At 40.6% G+C, this 18,721-nt stretch overlaps 1 protein-coding gene and 1 long non-coding RNA gene across 3 annotated transcripts; one reads left to right on the top strand and one right to left on the bottom strand.

Moving 5' to 3' along the window:
• Positions 1–6,251: 6,251 nt before the first annotated feature.
• Positions 6,252–18,001, bottom strand: LOC116665976. Its single transcript, XR_004322824.1, has 3 exons — positions 17,917–18,001; positions 14,116–14,120; positions 6,252–6,262 (listed from the first exon to the last, which is right to left on the bottom strand). It is a non-coding gene; the product is annotated as an uncharacterized LOC116665976 (long non-coding RNA).
• On the top strand, positions 6,339–16,731 carry LOC102522923 (zinc finger protein 211-like). Of its 2 annotated transcripts, XM_014561489.2 has the most exons (3): positions 6,339–7,011; positions 8,201–8,327; positions 12,211–16,731. In XM_014561489.2, exons 1-3 carry the CDS (start codon positions 6,979–6,981, stop codon positions 13,692–13,694), a joined length of 1,644 nt encoding a protein of 547 aa, XP_014416975.2. In that variant the 5' UTR covers positions 6,339–6,978; the 3' UTR covers positions 13,695–16,731. The 2 variants fall into 2 exon arrangements, with proteins under 2 accessions (XP_014416975.2, XP_032343347.1); XM_032487456.1 differs by lacking the exon at positions 8,201–8,327 and having other exon boundaries at positions 6,562–7,011.
• Positions 18,002–18,721: the final 720 nt, after the last annotated feature.

Genomic DNA, 18,721 nt, shown 5'->3' with positions numbered 1-18,721 from the left:
ATACATGTTAGACAAAATAATTAGAAATCAACAGATTTTTTTATATCTATAAGCTTGCTTTTAAATTATAAAGGAGATTATCTTAAGTAAAGGTAATTAAAATTTTGCCCAGAAACACTAAAATCAAATAATTGTATAATGTGACAAAAGCAGTAATTCTAATAGCCTCCAGTTTTTGTCTTCAAGGCATTTACTTTAAAATTTACAGAAAAGAATTTCTTTTTCATTGTATATCAGTAGTTTCCATTGCCTTATCAATTGTTTCTGTGCTGTAGAGGGAGAGGGCAGGGAGCGTCGTTTCCGGAGAAGAAACCAGCTCTTCACACACATGGAAGTCATCCAGTGGAAACTGCAAGGCTGGGCAGGGGAAGCGTTGATGCCAGTATCCTGTGTGGTCCATGGATGTGAAATGTCATGTGTAACAAGAACAGATCATAGAACTAGCACAATGAGTGAAAATAAGAGCAAGGGAAAGGGTAAAACTAGGAGTCTTTGAAAAGAAATCATAATATGAATTTAAATTAGAAAACATGGGCCAAAGACATGGTGTGAGAATTAAGAGTTCCTTAAGCCACAGAGACCACTTTGCTGTGGTTGAACTGCAGCCCTTGAGAACTGAGGTAATTCTCGGGTATAGATGGGTCATAATTTCCCCTGATCACAGCGGTTCTGTGATTTAATTAAGTGTCCCTGCTGTCAAAGATAGGTAGATGAACTTGCTTGTCAATGAGAGTCTCTGGTCAGAACAGTTTTGAATCATAACTTGGGCTGAGAACCTTCTTAGTATACAAACCAAGTTTTGATTCAAAACACTATTGACCAAAACAACAACAAGAACCCACTATTGACCAGAAACCCTGGGATCAATGTCCAGGACCTGCATTAAAATAAAAATTTTTAAACCCTAATTAACTCGCCCTCCCAAAAGATTTTTTTTTTTTTAAAAAACCCTTCTTACACAAAATGATGGTGTGGGTGGTGAGACGGGGAGACAGATTCAAGAATTTGAAGAATATGTGACAACAGCAAAGCATTTTAAAATGTAATTCACTAACAGGCCGACTTTACATTTGACATTTTTTAAAGTCCCTGAGTATTCCTTTATATAATCCTTAGCAATATTTATTTTAATGAAGGATGGAATGCTTATAAATGGGAGAGAAATACTTGTTTCTCTAATTGGCTAATTAATGTAAAGAGCCACTGTTCTTGGGAGGAAGGTGGAGACTTCATTACAGACTTCCTCCAGCCCAGCGTCTTTGCCACCGAAAGAAGCACGCATCAGCACCTGACACTCGGTCACAAGGTGTGCTCGGGGGCTGGGAGGTCACTGTCATCATGTTACTGCTTACCACGTGCTTGTATTGCATGTGAAGTATTGAAGAGTGAGGGCTGCTTGGTTCACGATGTGTATTCGGGGTTGTGGGGGAGAGAAAATTACAGAGAAGGAATAACCAGGAACAAAAAGGAAAGATACTGAACAGTACCCAGGCTGGTGGACGGGAGTGATTTTTCTCAGCAAACATCTTTCCTTAAATACATGAGATTTGTGAACACTCTTGAGCCCCAAAGCAGAAATACTTTACAGATTGATAGTCATTTCTGGATTTCTTCAGATACAATGCTTCTAAGAACATTGCTTATTGGGAGAGAATTCCCAATTACTTAGTTGATTCTTGCTGTCTGTATGGTGGTCCAGGGGCAGCAACCTAGCACATTTAGGAGCTGAACCCTGAAAAAAAAAAAAGGGTTTGGGATTCCATCTCATCTTGGAGTGACAGTGTCTACATGGGGAGTGAAGAATATCTGTGAAAGACATTTGTGAATTTTGTACATTACCGAAATCTCTTAAAATAATAGAGTTTCGCCACTTGTGGCAAAAGAAAAAAAAAAGCTGGGAAAGAATGCCTGGGAAATAGGAAAATAAAAACGGTGTCACAGTGGGTGAGTAGAGGAAATTGTTATCTATTAAGGACAGAATGAAATCAAGCAAATAACTGTTGCAATCATAGCCATCTTGAAGATTTTGTCTCCAATAGATGAATAGTTGGGTCCTGAATCAATCAGAAAGGAGATAAAAGGGATGAGTAGCATTTGAAAAAGTACCTGAAGTGATACAAATGAACAGCACACTCTGCTGTCATATTTGTTCAGTGTCTCAACATTTATAGCATGAATCTTGTGGGTAAAGCACAGTTTATTACATGGGATATATTCAGGCAGGAAACAAAAGGCAGTCGTTATACACCTATCATTGTTGATGGGTAGAGCACCTAAGTAACTTGATTTCATGGACTACTAGAATGAGATGCTCCTTCCAAAAAAAAAAAAAAAAAAAGAGTAGGACAGAGCTGAGGAAAAATGGAGGTGTTTAGGATGGGTGAAAGCGTAAATAGGGTATCCAGAATCGGACTTACGAAGATGGACAGTTGTGGAAATACTGAAATGTGATCAGAAGAGGACAGCTTTCCTTCCTCTTTCCAATTGTTACGTATTTTCTTATTTATTGTAGATTGTACCTCTGGTATACTAAGCACTGCCGATGCAGAGAACAGCCATCCTGCTTCTGTTCCTATTCTCAGGATTATCTTTTAATAATGGGTTATGATGCAGGATATTTTGAGAGATATGCATTTCATAAATTAATATTACATAACTTCAGTACACTAATCTCAGAAAAGACATTTTGTGCTGCTACAATACTATGTACTTCTCGACCAATTATCCAAAGTGTCATATTCATGTCCTTTATATCTGGTTTTCCCAGTCTGGGATCATGTACAGTATAATAAACATCATTGACTTCTCTCCTCCCTTGAATATCCATTAATCTGGAACAATCTCTCTGATTTCCTCTAAGTTGTTCTCCCTTGCTATTTTTTAAAGATTATATGCCAATTATTTTTTAAAATTTCCCCCCAGTTAGTGTACAGTAAGATATCCTTAAAAAAATATTGAGTTTGTCTGCTTTTTTGGTTTGTTTTTGTTGTTCTTGCTATTTTGGTTTTGTCCACGATAATACAAAAGTGTTTCATTGTCCTGATCAGTGTATGATAGCAGAAAACACATGTCTGTTTTCCCAGTATTGGTGATGTTTCCTTTGATCACTTCCTTATGGTGATGTCAACTAAAACTTAACACTTGCCCTCTGCCTCTGAAAGGATTAAATCAGGAGCCACTGCAGCTTCTGACCTTCAACACACTCTGAAAGGAGTTCAGGTTGGAGATCAGGAATGAGTCACTCTGTGCTCTGGGGAAAACTCAGAACAGACCTTGAGACAGTTAGGTATTTTCAGGGGAAGATTTTAAGAGCCCGAATTCTTGTGTCTTCTCACACCTAGAAAAACACTAAAATCATTAGTGGAACAATCTGCTCCTCAGGACAAGCAGTAACCTCCATGGGAATAGCAGCAATCTTCTACAGAAAAGTTGTGCTGGGTTGCTTGTACCCCACTTCACCAGAATAACACATACTCACCTTCCCCTCAAACTCTTTGGAGCTGTTACTTGGAGCTATTCAAAATGCTGTCTCAGAGCTCTAGTCCTCATTTGGCCCCAAATAAAACTTAACTCACAACTCGAACATTTTGAGATTTTATTTCGGTAGACAGTGACATCCTTTGCCTTTTGTTCCTACTACTATTAGAGGCTGAGGAACATGTGTAGCAAGACAGAATGGTCACCACTTTGGTTCTAAATTTCTCCCTGGCTTCTCTGTAGATAGTGAATCCAGTAAGAAAGAATTGATGGAGGACAGAGGGCAAAAACCACTGTATATAGTCCAGGAATCTGATGCCAAAGGACTGGCCTAGGATGCTGGCATTGGAGATGGTCAGGAGAGGATGAACTGGGATGTGTTAGGAAAAACAGCTGGCAAGACGTGCATAATTAAGATGATGGGTTAAGCCCCAGAAAATGACTTTTTCCCTTTAAGACACTTTGCATCTGTGGACCTGAAGCACTTAGCCTGTTTTGATGGATTTCTCTATCAGCTCCCAGCAAGCATATGTTGATTAACTGAAGTCAAACTTTCTAATTTTCGGGACACAATAGACGACCAGTTCCTGACAACACGATGGTTTCTTGGGTAGTTGAGTTTTTCATGGCCTTGATTTCCTTGGACCTGCCCATATTAGATGAGACTGGATAACAAGACTTGCTGGGTGATGCTGTGTATCTGTAGCATCTGTAGATGTAGGTATCTGAGGATGCCACGGCATGTTAGTTGTTGTCTGAATAGTAATTCAAAACTTGTCCTTCAGCTTCACTTGATGAAAATTAAATCCCTTGCCAAGGAAGTCTAGGGCCATCCAAAACTATTGACAGGGACTTGGATATTCCATACCATATAATGTAACAGTTGATATATTTAGGTTTAAATATATCCTCTTATTTTGTGAATTTATTCACCTACCTGTTTCAATTTATCTTGTCCTTTTAAAAAACTTAACACTATTTAGTAGTTATTTGTAACAATTTTTTGTTCTAGTTTTGAACATCTACACCCTTATCATTGAAGCTGAAAATCCCTTTTTTAACACATTGGAGCACAGAGCTATGGATACATATTTTTATTCCCTCTAGATATTACAAAGGATTTACAACATTAATTAACTTGGCCCATAATAACATATATGCTATTCAAGTTATGCATATTAATTCCATCATTCTAAATCCATAAGGAAATATTGTTATGCTTTACACAATGAATGACACGTGTCAATCTACAGATGCACTTCTCTCTCGGATCATCATTCTATCACAGATCTTTCAACAGGAATAACAGTCCCTTGACCATTGTCCTTCCACATAACAGTTTAAATTTATCCGTGTTAGTTATACATTAATTTTTTCACTTGACTTCAAATTTTGTTTTGTACATTCTGAAGGACGTATTTAGTGTATATGGAAACCTTGTTTCATGAATTTCTCTTCAGCACTTGGCAGAGGCCCTCCCACTTGTGTCCTGTACCAGAACTATATATTGGGAGTGAATGGTGACAGATTACTTGTCATTTTATCTATAGTCTCCTTGTCTTAGTTTATGTTAGGGACAGAAAGGCTCACATTTAGACTGAGACAATAACTGGATGTGATTTGGAGCTGTCCCACTAAAGAGTGGCCGAGAGTGCTGTATGTGTAGGAAGAAAAAGAAAATGAGTATCTGGTGACCAGACTGAGGGATGGCACTAGAAACAGGATAGATCCTCTCCAAGCCAGTTTTCTTTTCTGAATCCCCAGCTTTCATTCTGATTAAGTTGAATGATGTAAACTCGAGTTTTACACAATGGACAAGGGGCAAAAGTGATTGTGAAATTGTGTCAGAACCTCGTGGGATCGGAAAATGAAACTAAGATTAACAGGACAAAAGCATCTGCATTTTATTGAATTTTTACATATATCTTGGAGACTTCAAAGGAGAACAAAGAAGTGACCAGAGTAGGAAGCTTTTATATACATTTACACAAAGAAAGAATAAATTATTAAAAAAAAAAAAAAGACTAATGGGTTTTGGTGGTGGGTAGTAAATGAAAAAGTAACAATTTATGTTGCACAGTGTTCTCAGGCCTTTGTTCTCTATCCCTGTTGATGAAAGATGTACCCTCTGATACAGTATCTTTCACATAGGAGATGTATCTCCTGATTTCACGGAAGAAGGGCAAAGATGGGGAGTGTGCTGAGTGACCTTCCTGCTTCTGTGGTCTTCTTCAACTCTTTGAGCTTGATATTCAATATGCCAAGGTGCCATATTTTGAGTAGTGTGTACTGAACCCATCAAAGTTAACAGGAAATGGGTAGAAATGATCCCCTCAAGCCTCACTTCTAGGGTAGCATAGCTAGTCCCCCTATGGATTGATTCTTCTAGGAAATTAAAATGGAGTTATTTAGAGGGAACTGCTGTCAGGTTGGCTTATAGGGAAATGAACAGAGGAACACCCCTCACTGCCCCTTTCATAAAATATCAAAGTGAAACCTGATGTACAGGTTAGAACAATCATTGGCTAGTGCAGGGGATCAGGAGGGTGGGCAACTAAGCAGGCACTTACTGATTAGGCTCTATGATTAACAGGGAAGGGTGAGTTCTGTGAGGAGCCTAGGTGAAGCAGGGACTAATGGAACAGGGGAGGTTCAAAGAGCAAGACAACAGCCTTCTTGGGTAGCCTGATCATACACATCAGTGTTTCTCACTGAGTTGGGCACAATTGCTAACTATACAGGCATAAGAGCCTTTTCTGTGGGAAAGAGAAGCAGTGCTCTTCCCCTTGTCCATCTGCTTTAGAGCTGCCCAATATCTCCTCTCCATATTTCATGGTCCTGTCTGACTTCCTCCATGTCAAAAAGTGACTTTCACACTTCAGGCTGTATGTATTTCAAGAGCAATAGGATAATGTTTATGTGCTTCCAGTTACCTGGGTTGGACTCGCGGAGTCTGAGATACTGTTCAAACACTTCAGTGATCAGTAGTGCCTAAGGCCCTCAATGCTTTCAGCACCCCACCTCCGCTATGGTTCTGCTGCCCTCTTCAGAAGGATGAATCCCTCCCCCATCCTAGGGGCCATTTCCCAGTGCCCCCCGCGGTGGTCCTTGGCTCTTTTCCTGGTTATTCTCTTGTGGGGCGTCCTTCTCAGAGGCCTTGGCACTACGTTACCCAGAAGATTTTGCGTCAAGGGGCAGCGACGTTAGTCCAATGAAAACCCAGAAAGGAGGCGTTTCCGGGTCAGCGAACATTTCGGGGAGGGGCTTCCGGCGCCTACTTGGCGGCCATTTTGGTTGCTGTGGAGTCTGTTGGCCACGTGAGAAGGTTGCGTGTCCCGTGAGGGGAGCGAGGTGACGGCCTAGAAGGCGCAGGAGGAGGCTCTGTCCACGCTGCACGGGGGCGGGTGTGAGGGTCGGGGACACCGCCGCCTGCGAGGAGTGTCGGTGCCGAGCCGACCCGGTCACTAGACTGCGGCCACTCTGCTCCGCGCAGAGGCTCGGATGGCGGCGGCTGCGCTGAGGGTCGGGGCTCAGGTAAGTGCTGCTGCTGCGGGTTCTCCCCTGCCCGTTTCCCACCCAGATAGTAACGCCCCGAGCGGGGGGCGCCTGTTTCCGTCTCTTTAGCCCAGGCCCCTGGTCCAGGACCGTGAGGCTTTCGGGACGGGGTCCCTGTTTCTGCCCACCAGTGTCGTGTGGTGTCTCTGATGCAAGTGAACTGGGAACTTCGTGGAACCTGGAGTCTATCTTCTTTCTCCGAAGAACAAAGTTTGAGGCTCAGTTGCACCTGGAGTGGTGGAGGAGTGATTATATCTTAATTCTTAGGGCTTTGGGAGCCATGGAGAGTTCAGTGGAAGTACAGAATGTAGGGGCTGATGAGGAGGACATCGAGGCAGAGGGCTGTTGTGGCTTTTCCCAGGTCACAAGTGGTTAAGAGGTAGCACTGAGGACAGAGGCGGAGATTAGTCAGCCCAAGGTTCCCGGCAGGTACTGGTCAGTCCAGGGAAGGCCTGAGCCCCCCCGGAGAACCGCCACGGTCACTTTCCTCCATGGCCACCTCTTCCCGCAGACTGCCAGGGCTGCAGAAACAGTTTCATTAAGTGGAGTTTTTCCCAGTCGCCAATTTGTTCTGAGCCCTGCGCACATCACTCTGTATTTGAGGTGTCTTGGGGCTCTTCACCTGCGATTCTCCCAGTCGTTTTGTTTGGGCACCCTGAGGAACCCAAATCTCGGGGTCCTGAGTCCACGTCAGGGTATATGGATGAGGTTTTCATTTCCCACTACTGATGGAAAGAGATTTGGATGGTTACTGCTGGGACAGGTACCATTATGTGAAACTATTTTGAGGTGAGGCTCAGCTCATTTAGGTAATTTCTGGTGGGAATAACCAGCAGGGAAGAGCAGGAGTTCGGCTTGAAATGACTGCCTGTTTATTCTGGAGGCCATGGGAGGTTCAGATCAGGGCAGGGAGGTTTGGTATTGTTTTTTGTTTTTTTAAATTCCTCTTTCTTTCTTTTCTTTCATGGAGGTACTGGGGATTGAACCCAGGACCTTGCTCATGGTAAGCATGCGCTCTACCACTGAGCTGTACCCAGGGGAGGGAGGTTATCTTACCCAGATCTTCAGGCTCCATCTGGTCAGGCAGTAGGGTAGATGTGTGGGAAGATGGGCTGTGGGTTTTCGGGAGTGAGGCTATTTATGATTTTGTTTGTCCCTGTTTTTGCAGGGCAGTGTGACCTTTGAGGATGTGGCCGTGTACTTCTCCTGGGAGGAATGGTGTCTGCTTGATGAAGTTCAGATATGCTTGTACCTTGATGTGATGCTGGAGAACTTTGCCCTTGTATCCATGCTGGGTAAGGTCCTCACACCCACCCATATTCCCTGAACTAGGCTCTGTCTTTCTCCCTTTTTCCAGGAGCAGCTTTGTTGTTCTCACCTTTGGACCATGGGTGCTCCTTTCTTGTACAATTACTTGCGTAGGTGCTGTGGTTACTATGGGGATGCTGAGTGCATCCCTACTCCCTAGTGCCCCTACATCTGTAGCCCCCAAGCCTTGCAGGTAAGGATTCAGGATCAGCAGTCTTACAGTCAGCCTGATAGACCCCTCTTTGCTTGTCCTCTCTTTGGCCAGGTGACTGTCCAAATCCATGGTATCCAAATTTTGTTCCATTCTTATACTCGAGGTTGAGTTGTGCTTGACTGTGCAACAAACTGTTGTTATTGACACAGTCACTAATAAAACAGACTATGAGCTTTTCTTGCAAGGCACTTTCCCAAGGTTCCAGTTCTTCTACATCCATGGCAGCATCTCTTATGTTCTGTTCTTTGGATAATAGCTGTCCTAGTTGGTGTGAAGAGGAATATCTTTACCATTTCAATTGTGATTCCCTAATGGTATGCTTATTGGCCATTTGTTTATCTTCAAAAAAACTTAATGAAGTCCCTTTTCATTTTTTTAATCAGGTTGGCCTTTTCATTATTTTTAAGTTATAGGCTTTATCCATATAATCTGGGTATTAATCCCTTGTTGTATATATGATTTGCAAATGTTTTCTCACATTCTGTGGTTGCCTTTTTCCTGTGTTCATCGTGTCTTTTGATGTATGAAAGTTGTACAGTTGATTTTCCCCATCATCACTGAGGTATAATGGACACATAATAATGCGTAAGTTAAAGTTATGCCACAAACATTATTCAGTTTATGAAATCCAGTTTGTGTTGCTTCTGCCATTGTTGTCATCGTCAAGAAATCATGGCTGAATCCAACAATTGAGACTTTTCTCCCTTTTTTAAGAATTCTATAGTTTCAGCTTTTGCACTTAGGCAATTGATTCATTTTGAGTGAATTTTTGTATAGGGTGCTAGGTTAAGGTTTAACTTCATTCTTGGGCATAAGGATATCCAGTTCTCTCAGTAACGTTTGTTGAAAGCACTGTTCTTACTGAATGGTAATGGTCTTGTTAAAATTTAATCATATATGGGTTTATTTTTAGACAATATTCTCTGTTCTATTTAATGGGAATATGATTCTGACTTTATGGCAGTAGCAGGCTATTTTGATTACTGTAGCTTTGTAATAAAGTTAGAAGTAAGGTGCTGTGAGTCCTTCAGTTTTGTTCTTTTTCATAATTGGCTGTTTGGAATCCCTTGAAAATCTATATGAATTTTAGGATGAGGTTCTCTGTTTCTTGAGGATGTCAATGAGATTTTGATAGGGAGTGGTTTGAATCAACAATCCCCCACCTGAGTGTTTGAATGAAGACAATTTTATTTTTTCTTCCCAGTCAGTATACCTCTTATGTAACTTTCTCATCTCATTACGTTAATTGTGTTCTATAGTACAAAGTTGAAAAGGACTGGTAAGAGGGAACATACTTGCCTTCTTCATCTTAGTGTGAAAGCTTCTTTAGTAAGTATTATGATAGCTGTCGGGTTTTGTTTAGACTATCAAGTTGAATTTTTCTTCTCTATTTAGTTTACTAGGGGATGGAGATTTTTTATCATGTGAATGATTGTTGGATTTTGTCAGTCCTTTTTCTGCAGTTACTGATGAGGTCATCTGTTTCTTTTGGATGATACAGATTATATTAATTGATTTTCAGATGTTGAACCAGCCTTCTATACCTTGCATAAACCCCACTTGATCTTGGCTTCTAATTTGTTTTATACAGTGTTTGAATCAACTTACTCATATTTTTTGAGAATTACTGCATCTATGTTCATGAGAGGCATTGGTTTACAGTTTTGTTGTGTGTCTTGTTTGGTGTTAGAGTAATGCTGGCCTCATAGAATGAGTTAGGAAGTATTCCCTCTGTTTTTATTTTCTGAAAGAGATTGTAGAGAATTCTATAATCTCTTCTTTAAATGTTTGACAAAATACACCAGTGAACCAATATGGGCCAGTTGCATTCTGTTTTGGGAGGGTATTCATTATTGATTCAATTTCTTTAATAGACATAGACCTATTCAGATACTCTATTTCTTCTTGTGTGGGTTGTGGTACTGTGTCTTTCAGCTAATTGATCCATTTCATCTAACTTATCAAATTTATGGGTTTGAAGAGTGTCATATATTTCATCATTATCCTTTTAATGTTCACAGTATCTGTAGTGATATTTCCTCTTTCATTTCTGATATTCATAATTTGTGTTTTCGCCCTGTTTTTCTTCATTAGCCTGACTAGAATTTTTTTTTACTATATCAGTCCTTGTAAAGAATCAACCTTTTTTGGCTTATGCTGCTTCTTCCTTTGTATGTAATAGTCTCCCATTCTAGTTTCCTAAGCATTGGAAACACAGATTATGGATTTCAGATCTTCTTTTCTAATATAAGCCTTAAATGCTATAAATTTCCCTATGAACATTGTCATATTTGGACAAGTGGCCTGTTTGTTTCTTTTAAACTATCTTAAAATTTCTCTTGAGCTATCTTCTTTGACCTATATATTATTTGGAAGTGTATTTTTAAATTTCTCAGTATTTTGGGATTTTCCATGTATCTTTCAGTTACTGGTTTCTACTCAAATTCCACTGTGGTCTGAGAACAGATATTGTTGTTTTCTGTTCTTTAAATCATGAGGTGTGTTTTGTGGCCAAGAATGTGACCTATTTTGTGAATGTTCCTCATCAGCTGGAGAAGGCTTGTAATTTTTTGTTGTTGTTGTTGGATGGAGTTGCCTCGTAGTCTATAGGTGTCCATTATATCCAGTTGATTGATGATGGTGCTTTTCATTTCCACAGTATCCTTACAAATTTTCTGTGTGTTGAATCTGTCCATTTCTGATAGAGGGGTGTTGAAGGAAGACTCCAACTGTCATTGCAGGTTCATCTATTTGTACTTGTTTTGCCTTATATTTTGACATTCTGTTTTTAGACAAAGGCGTTGAGGATTGTTGTATGTCGTAGAGAATTGACCTGTTTACCATTGTGTCATTCTCTTTATCCCTAATCTTTGCTTATTTGAAATCTGCTCTGATAGTAATATAGTTACTACCACTTTTTTAATGATTGGTCTTAGCATGTCTTTCTCTGTCCATTTATTTTTGATCTATATGCATCTTTATGTTGAAAGTGGGTTTCTTGGAGAGAACATATAGTTGAGCCTTGTGTTTTGGTACACTTTGATAGTCTCTCTTTTAACTGGTGCCCTTAAAGTATTGACATTTAATATATTGTCACAGTTTAAATATCCAACATATTGGTTGCCATTTTCTATTCATTGTCCTTGTTCTTTGTTCCTCTTTTTACAGAATCTACAAAATCTCTAGACCACTTATCTCATATGGTTTTTCACACTGTTTTCACCATGCTAAGTTCTGACACTGTTCGTGTCCTGAAACACACAGGTATCCTTTAATGTCCTTGAACACCAGCTTTTCCAGGCAGATTTTCTTGTGCCTGGACATACATTTCTGCACAATATCACGTATCACCAGCAGGTGTGGTCCTGGTAAAAGCCATTGATAGAGGAGTAAACTGTAGAACATGCCTTTCATTTTGGGGCCATATCTGATTCTTCTGCCTTGTTCTTGGTGAGGCCTCCTCAGTTTTGTGAACTGAAAACCCAGTAATGCAGAGCAGCTGCTTCCTCAATTTGACACCAACTCCATTTGCTGAACACAGTTCCGTGGCCTGGTAGTTTCACGTGTCAGAGGTACAATTGTGGGAGTGTGTCACTCCCCATAGTGCCCACCACCCCAAGTCAACATGTACTTCATCATCACTTGATTGTTTCCAGGTTCCTGTCATGGAGTCAAGGATGGAGAGACATCTTCTGAACAGAGCGTATTTCTAGGAGTGTCACAGACCAGGACCCCCAAAGCAGGTGTGTCTCCTGAGAAGTCCCAGCCCTGTAGGATGTGTGTTCCAGTCATTAGAGACATCCTCCACTTGGCTGAACATGCAGGAAGAAATAGGGGGCAGAAATCATACACATGTGGAGCATGTGGGAAACAATTCTATTTCACTGCAAACCTTCAGCAGCACCAGAGGCAGCTCGTTAGAGACAAACCCTTCAGATGTGATCTGTGGAGAGCCTCATTTTTGAAGACCTGCACAGCCCATGCATCAAGGAATCTCTTTACCTGTAGGGAAATTGGGAAGGACTTCTTGGCCAACATGGGACTTCAGCAACAGGACGCTGATCCCAGGAAGAAAGTAAACAACAGTAGTGAGTGTGGAGCTGTTTTTCAGAGTGGAAGGAGTCATCCCAGCTGGGGAGAATGCAGGAAAGCCTCCAGCCAGACAAATGTGCTTGTTCAGGATGGAAGAGCCCTCTGTAGTGAAGGGTTGGGTGAGTGCAGCAGTTGTGGGAAAGCTTGCACCAAAAAGTGTAACCTTATTCAAGAGCTCCAGAAAGTTCCCCCTGAAGAAAACCCGTGTGAATGCAACCAACGTGGAAAATGTTACAGCAGGGAATCCAGTTTCCTTACACATCACAGAGTTCATGCTGGAGAAGGGCCTTACAAGTGCAGCGAGTGTGGGAAATCCTTTCGCCGAAGCCTCCACCTCAGTACGCACAGGAGAATCCACACTGGAGAAGAGCTTTATGAGTGCAAGGAATGTGACAAATCTTTTATCCGGAGGTGCAACTTCACTCAACATCAGAGAGTTCACACTGGAGAAAGGCGTTATGAGTGCAATGAATGTGGAAAACTCTTTAACAGGAAATCTAACTTCCGTGTACATCAGAGAGTTCACACTGGAGAAAAGCCTTATAAGTGTAGTGAATGTGGGATATCTTTTAGGGGAAAGTCTGGCCTTCGTTATCATCGGAGAGTTCACACTGGAGAAAGGCCTTTTAAGTGTAATGAATGTGGGAAATCTTATATTGGTAGGGCTGGCCTCCGTTACCATCGGAGAGTTCACACTCGAGAAGGGCATCATGAATGCACTGAATGTGGGAAATTTTTTGCTGACACCTACAGATTCCTTACACATCAGAGAGTACACAATGGAGAAAAACCTTATGAGTGCAATGAGTGTGGGAAAACTTTTACTGCTAGGTGTCGCCTTCGTTATCATCAGAGAGTTCACAGTGGAGAAAAGCCTTTTAAGTGCAGTGAATGTGGGAGATCTTTTATTGATAGGTCTGGCCTCCGTTATCATCAGAGAGTTCACACTGGAGAAAGGCCTTACAAGTGTAGTGAATGTGGGAAATCTTTTATGGGTAGTTCTGGTCTTCGTTATCATCAGAGGGTTCACAGTGGAGAAAAGCCTTGAGCCCAGTGAATGTGGGAAACCTTTTACTGCTGTCTGGCCTCTGTCATCAGAGAGTTCACACTGGAGAAAGGCCTTATTAGTGCAGGGAATGTGATAAGTCTTTTACCCAAAAGAGCCATTTGCTTCAACATCAGAAGGTTCACACTGGAAAAGGGGCCTTGTGAATGCAGTGAATGAGAACCACACTCGGGGTGTAGGAGTTTGAGGTGGTAAGAGGTTGGGAGGACGCAACTGCATTAGGCCTGCAGCCAAGAGACCATTTCTAGGGCGGAAACTGAGGCCCAGAGAGGGAGTGTCATCTTGTGAACTCCCAGCTTGGACAGGGATTTAGGATTCAACGCCAGGTTGCCTCATTTGAGGCATGGAGATTCTGGTCATTGCTCTAGTTTTTCCCTCCCAACCCTCTGTAGAAACTCTTAACAACTCCTTGTCCATCCTAACACCCTCTGTTGCCCCAGTCCAGGTGCCTTGCTCTTACACCCATCCCGCGCTGCTGTACAGGAGGGTCTTTTTATTCAGAGCCAACTCTGATGGCATTCTGTGAATGACCCCATTTGTCTAGACAACCTGCCAGGTGCTTAGAATCTATTATTATCCTCATTCTGAAACTAGGGATCTGCTGCTCAGTTTGAGGGACTTCCACAAGGGGACACGGCTGCGAGGGCATTGATGAAAGTGGTTCTTCAACACTCCACACGTCCACTGCCTTTACTTCTGTCCTTCCCAACAGGGACTCTCCTGCAGAGACGTATCTGTCCCCCTCCCCCTCCGAAGTAACCACAACCTTCCTGAAGGGTAAAGTATCTCCACCCAACCTTCTCCTCCACCTCCCCCAGTACGTATCTTCCTGAAAACATCTCTCCTGTGTAGTTCCTCAGAGGGACAGCAGCATCAAGCTAGGCATCCCCAGAGGGTATTCAGCATCACCCCAGATATGACACTGGCCTCAACTGCCATATGTAGTAGTTGGTTTCCAAGGACTTGTCCATCATATTCACAAGTCTTGCATCATGATATCCCTGTCACCCAGTTTCTCAGTTGATGAGGTCACTGGTCTGGGTACTGTGAGGCAGTGGAGGACTGAGTGTCCGCTGTGGCTCTCACATATCCCCATCCCCAAGGCTCTTCCCTGTCACCCTCTTACCTTGGCCCACTGCTCTCTTCACCTTACCAGGATGATGTAAATTATCAAATTACAATTGTTAATCTGCAAGAGCTTGCCTGGGCTATTGGGAACCACATTTCATCAAACTTAGATTAAAAGCTGAGGGTAGGCTGACCACTTCAGTGGAAACTAAAACCCCACGATAAAGTTATTATGATTTTAATTGCATTTCTCCCAGGACTTTTGAAGTTGTGTTTCTTTTGTGTGTCTATTATTCACTTGTTAGTGTTCTTTAGTTAAATTTCTATTCCCGTTTTTGCCTGCCTTTATTTTGTGAATTTTGGCTGCTTTGCCTTTCATTGAGAAGTAGGAGAATAGGAAATCCCAAAGACAACTGTTTGAGATTTCACTTATTGAGCAATAATGTGAATGACTTCTCTTCTGCATGGAATAGTGATTTGGAATACTAAAAGAATATTTTCACATTTTTCCTCAATATTTTCACTATGCATAATGTAATGGCCACATACTCACATTTAAGATGAATCTCCATTATTAACATATGTATACTCCCTCACTCTTAAGTCCAGACATTCAATGACACAGAAAATCAAACCCTTGTTTGTAGTGTTTGCCTATTTCCCTGGTGTAAATACTCCCAACATAGGCAATGTCAAACTGCCAACTTGATATCACTGAACATGGGACTGGGAATTACTGCTAGTAGCCCACCATTATATTTTTTCCACCATACAGGTACAGTAGCTGCAAGTAATTTTAAGAATGTAGCTAATAAACCATAGAAAAATGATTATAAAGTGACAGGTTTTTCATATTTGATTTAATAATAGTTTAATGGATGTATTGTTGACTTAAAATTTCACATATTTAAAACGTACACTTTGATGTGGTATTCCTGTACAACTCAGACCAAGTTTCCTCTTAACATTTTTAAGTTATGTTCAATATTAGGATTACTGATGCAAGAACATATTCAACTTTTGTAATGACTATTTTTAAATCTATGTATAAATGTAATGGCTGTGTGTAAAGCCTGGTGGACCCTTCCCCAATCTTACATCATTTATTATTTTCATACTTTTGTGTGTCTGTGTGTGCATGTGTGTTTGTACCATGCTGTTAGTGGTTTTTTAATTTATAACTTTGGGTATCGTGTCAAATGCATATATTATTAGAATGCATTTCTGAAATAAAAGAGCCCTTTCATATTCTAGTAACTAAATTGCATATAAAAGTATTCAAGGTATTAGTGTACACCAGCACAACTGGGGACTCAGTGTGGTAGGTTTTGAATGCTAGCACCCTTCATTGCAAGTGAAGTAAGCCAGAAAGAGGAAAAAATACCATGATATCACTTATATGTGGAATCTAAAAAAAAAAAAAAAGACACAAATGAACTTACAAAACAGAATCACAGACATAGAAACAAACTTATGGTTACCAGCAAGGGAAGGCAGGGGGAAGGGATAAATTGGGAATTCAAGATTTGCAGATACTAATACGTATAAAACAGATAAGCAAGTTTCTACCATATAGCAGAGGGAATTAAACTGAATATCTTGTAGTAGCCTACAGTGAAAAACAACACGGAAACAAATATATGTATGTATATGTATGACTGAAACATTATGCTGTATACCAGACATTGACACAACAGTGTGAACTGACTATACTTCAATTTAAAAAAAAAAAAAAAGGCCTAAATGTAAGACCTGAAACCAGAAAACTATTAAAAGAGAATATAGCTGGAATATTCATTGATATACATTATAGCAACATTTTTATGGCTCTGTCTCCTAAGATAAATCCAAGCAAAAATAATCAAATGGGACCTAATTAAATTAAAAACCTTTCCCTTTGCATAGCAAAGGAAACCACTGATGAAAGGAAAAGACACCCTACTGAATGGGAGGAAATATCTGTAAGTGATAAGACCAATAAGGAGCTAATACCAAAAAATAATATAAAAAGGTCATGCTACTCAGTATCAAGAAAATACATACCATCCAATTTAAAAATGTGCAGAAGTCCTCAAACACTGCAAAGACATAGAAATGGCTAACAGGGACATCTTGAACATGTTGAAAACACGTTCAACACTGCTAATTATTAGAGAAATGGAACCAAAATAATGATGAAATAGTACCTCTCACCTGTCAGCATGACTGTCAGCAAACATTCTACAACTACCGTATGTTGGCGAGGATGTGGAGAAAAGGGAACACTTGTACACTGTTGGTGGAAATGTAAACTGGTGCGGCCACTAGGGAAAACAGTACTGAGGTTCCTGAGAAACTAATTAGAACCATCATATAATCCAGCAATTCCACTCCTGAATATATATCCAGAAAATACAAAACCACTAATCCAAAGTTCGCAACAGCATTATTTACAGAAACCTTGACATGGAAGCAACCCAAACGACCATCAACGAATGGATAAAGATTTGCTGTATATATAAACACTGTAGTATTAGCTGTGGCATAAAACGAATAAAATTCTGCTATTTGTAGCCAGTTGGACGGAGCTAGAGAATATTATGCCTGATGAAATAAGCCAGACAGAAAAAGACAAGTACTGTATGGTATCACTTACATGTGGAATCAAAAGATAATACAACTGAACATATGTGAAAAATAGGGGGGAACATCTCACAAATAAACTAGTTGTTACCAAAGGAGAGGAGGGGGTGTGGGGCAAATTAGGGGTATGGGATTAAGAGAGACAAGCTACTATGTATAAAATAGATAAGCAAGAATGATATATTGAATAGGACAAAGAATTATAGCCACTATCATGTAATACCTTAATGGTGTGTAATCTAATAATATTGAATCATTCTGTACAACTGAAGCTAATAAAATATTGTACATCAATTATATTTCAAATAAAAAATTAAAAATAATAAATTTTAAATGACCAGTTGAATTTTCCACATATAACTGATAGAAGTGTGTGTGTGTGTGTATTTATATATATAAATACTTGTATATATATGTACATCTATGTATATATATAAATTGCTTGAGATTGATGGAAGCAACAAAATCAGTTGCCTTTTAAATACATCAGCAATACAGCGGCCCTTAGGCACACTGGATGAAGCTAAGAATTCTGCTGGTGTGGCACGACGCTGAAACCTGTGCTGTGCAACAGCCCACCTGCCCTCTGTCTAAGCACGACCATGACTGTATGTCCTGCATGAGTGTCTAGCAGATCCCCTCACAAGGGGTGTCATCAATGTTGCACCCTACTCGGGTGCCTGGGGACAGCTGGATCCAATTAAGTTCTTGCCAGCTGAGGTTGTATGTGATGGCTGAACTTCTGAGGTACCCCGTGGACAACTGAGTAAAGCTGTATAGTATTAAGTTCCTATGTAGGTGGAGAGGCTGTTGAAACAGGCACTGAATAGAATACACATAACAGCAAAGTACCGGCCTGTGAAGACTGAACAGCCTCGTTCATTTGAATCATGTGAGGTATTGGGGTCTGAGAGATGGGACCAATGAAGCAGTAATCCACCATGAGATGCCATTCCTCCTAGGAACCTAACACCTACGGTGGTGTCTCACACCTAAACAAAATTGGTTATTTCTCACTTCAGGGTAATAAACCTTACTTGCAGATTAAATATATTTTTTGATACGTCTTTCAACATGATTTCTGGCCTTTTTAAAACTTTGCTCATTTCATTGATTACATTCTCTTATTTTGCCAACTACTTTGTTATTTTCTCTTTAAATTTACTTAAAAATGTTCCTGTAAATACGTATGAGGATAAATTTAACACAAATGTTTTCCTCCCCACCTGGCTAAGTCTGAAGGGAAACAGACTTTATGGTTGTGGATCCTTCCAGTGATGTTCACATTCACTGACATCCAGTAGCGTGTCTTCTCACTT

Source organism: Camelus ferus, chromosome 9, assembly GCF_009834535.1.
Source record: "Camelus ferus isolate YT-003-E chromosome 9, BCGSAC_Cfer_1.0, whole genome shotgun sequence".
NCBI classification, from domain to species: Eukaryota; Metazoa; Chordata; class Mammalia; order Artiodactyla; family Camelidae; genus Camelus; species Camelus ferus.
Note: the sequence above shows the minus strand (reverse complement) of the source record. Positions and strands in the feature narration are given on the sequence as shown.

Excerpts from the sequence above, each read along its gene's own strand:
- LOC102522923 (XM_014561489.2), top strand. The coding sequence starts at position 6,979 with ATGGCGGCGGCTGCGCTGAGGGTCGGGGCTCAG. Across the intron at positions 7,012-8,200 it reads CGCTGAGGGTCGGGGCTCAG|GGCAGTGTGACCTTTGAGGA; the intron begins GTAAGTGCTGCT and ends CTGTTTTTGCAG. Across the intron at positions 8,328-12,210 it reads TGCCCTTGTATCCATGCTGG|GTTCCTGTCATGGAGTCAAG; the intron begins GTAAGGTCCTCA and ends GATTGTTTCCAG.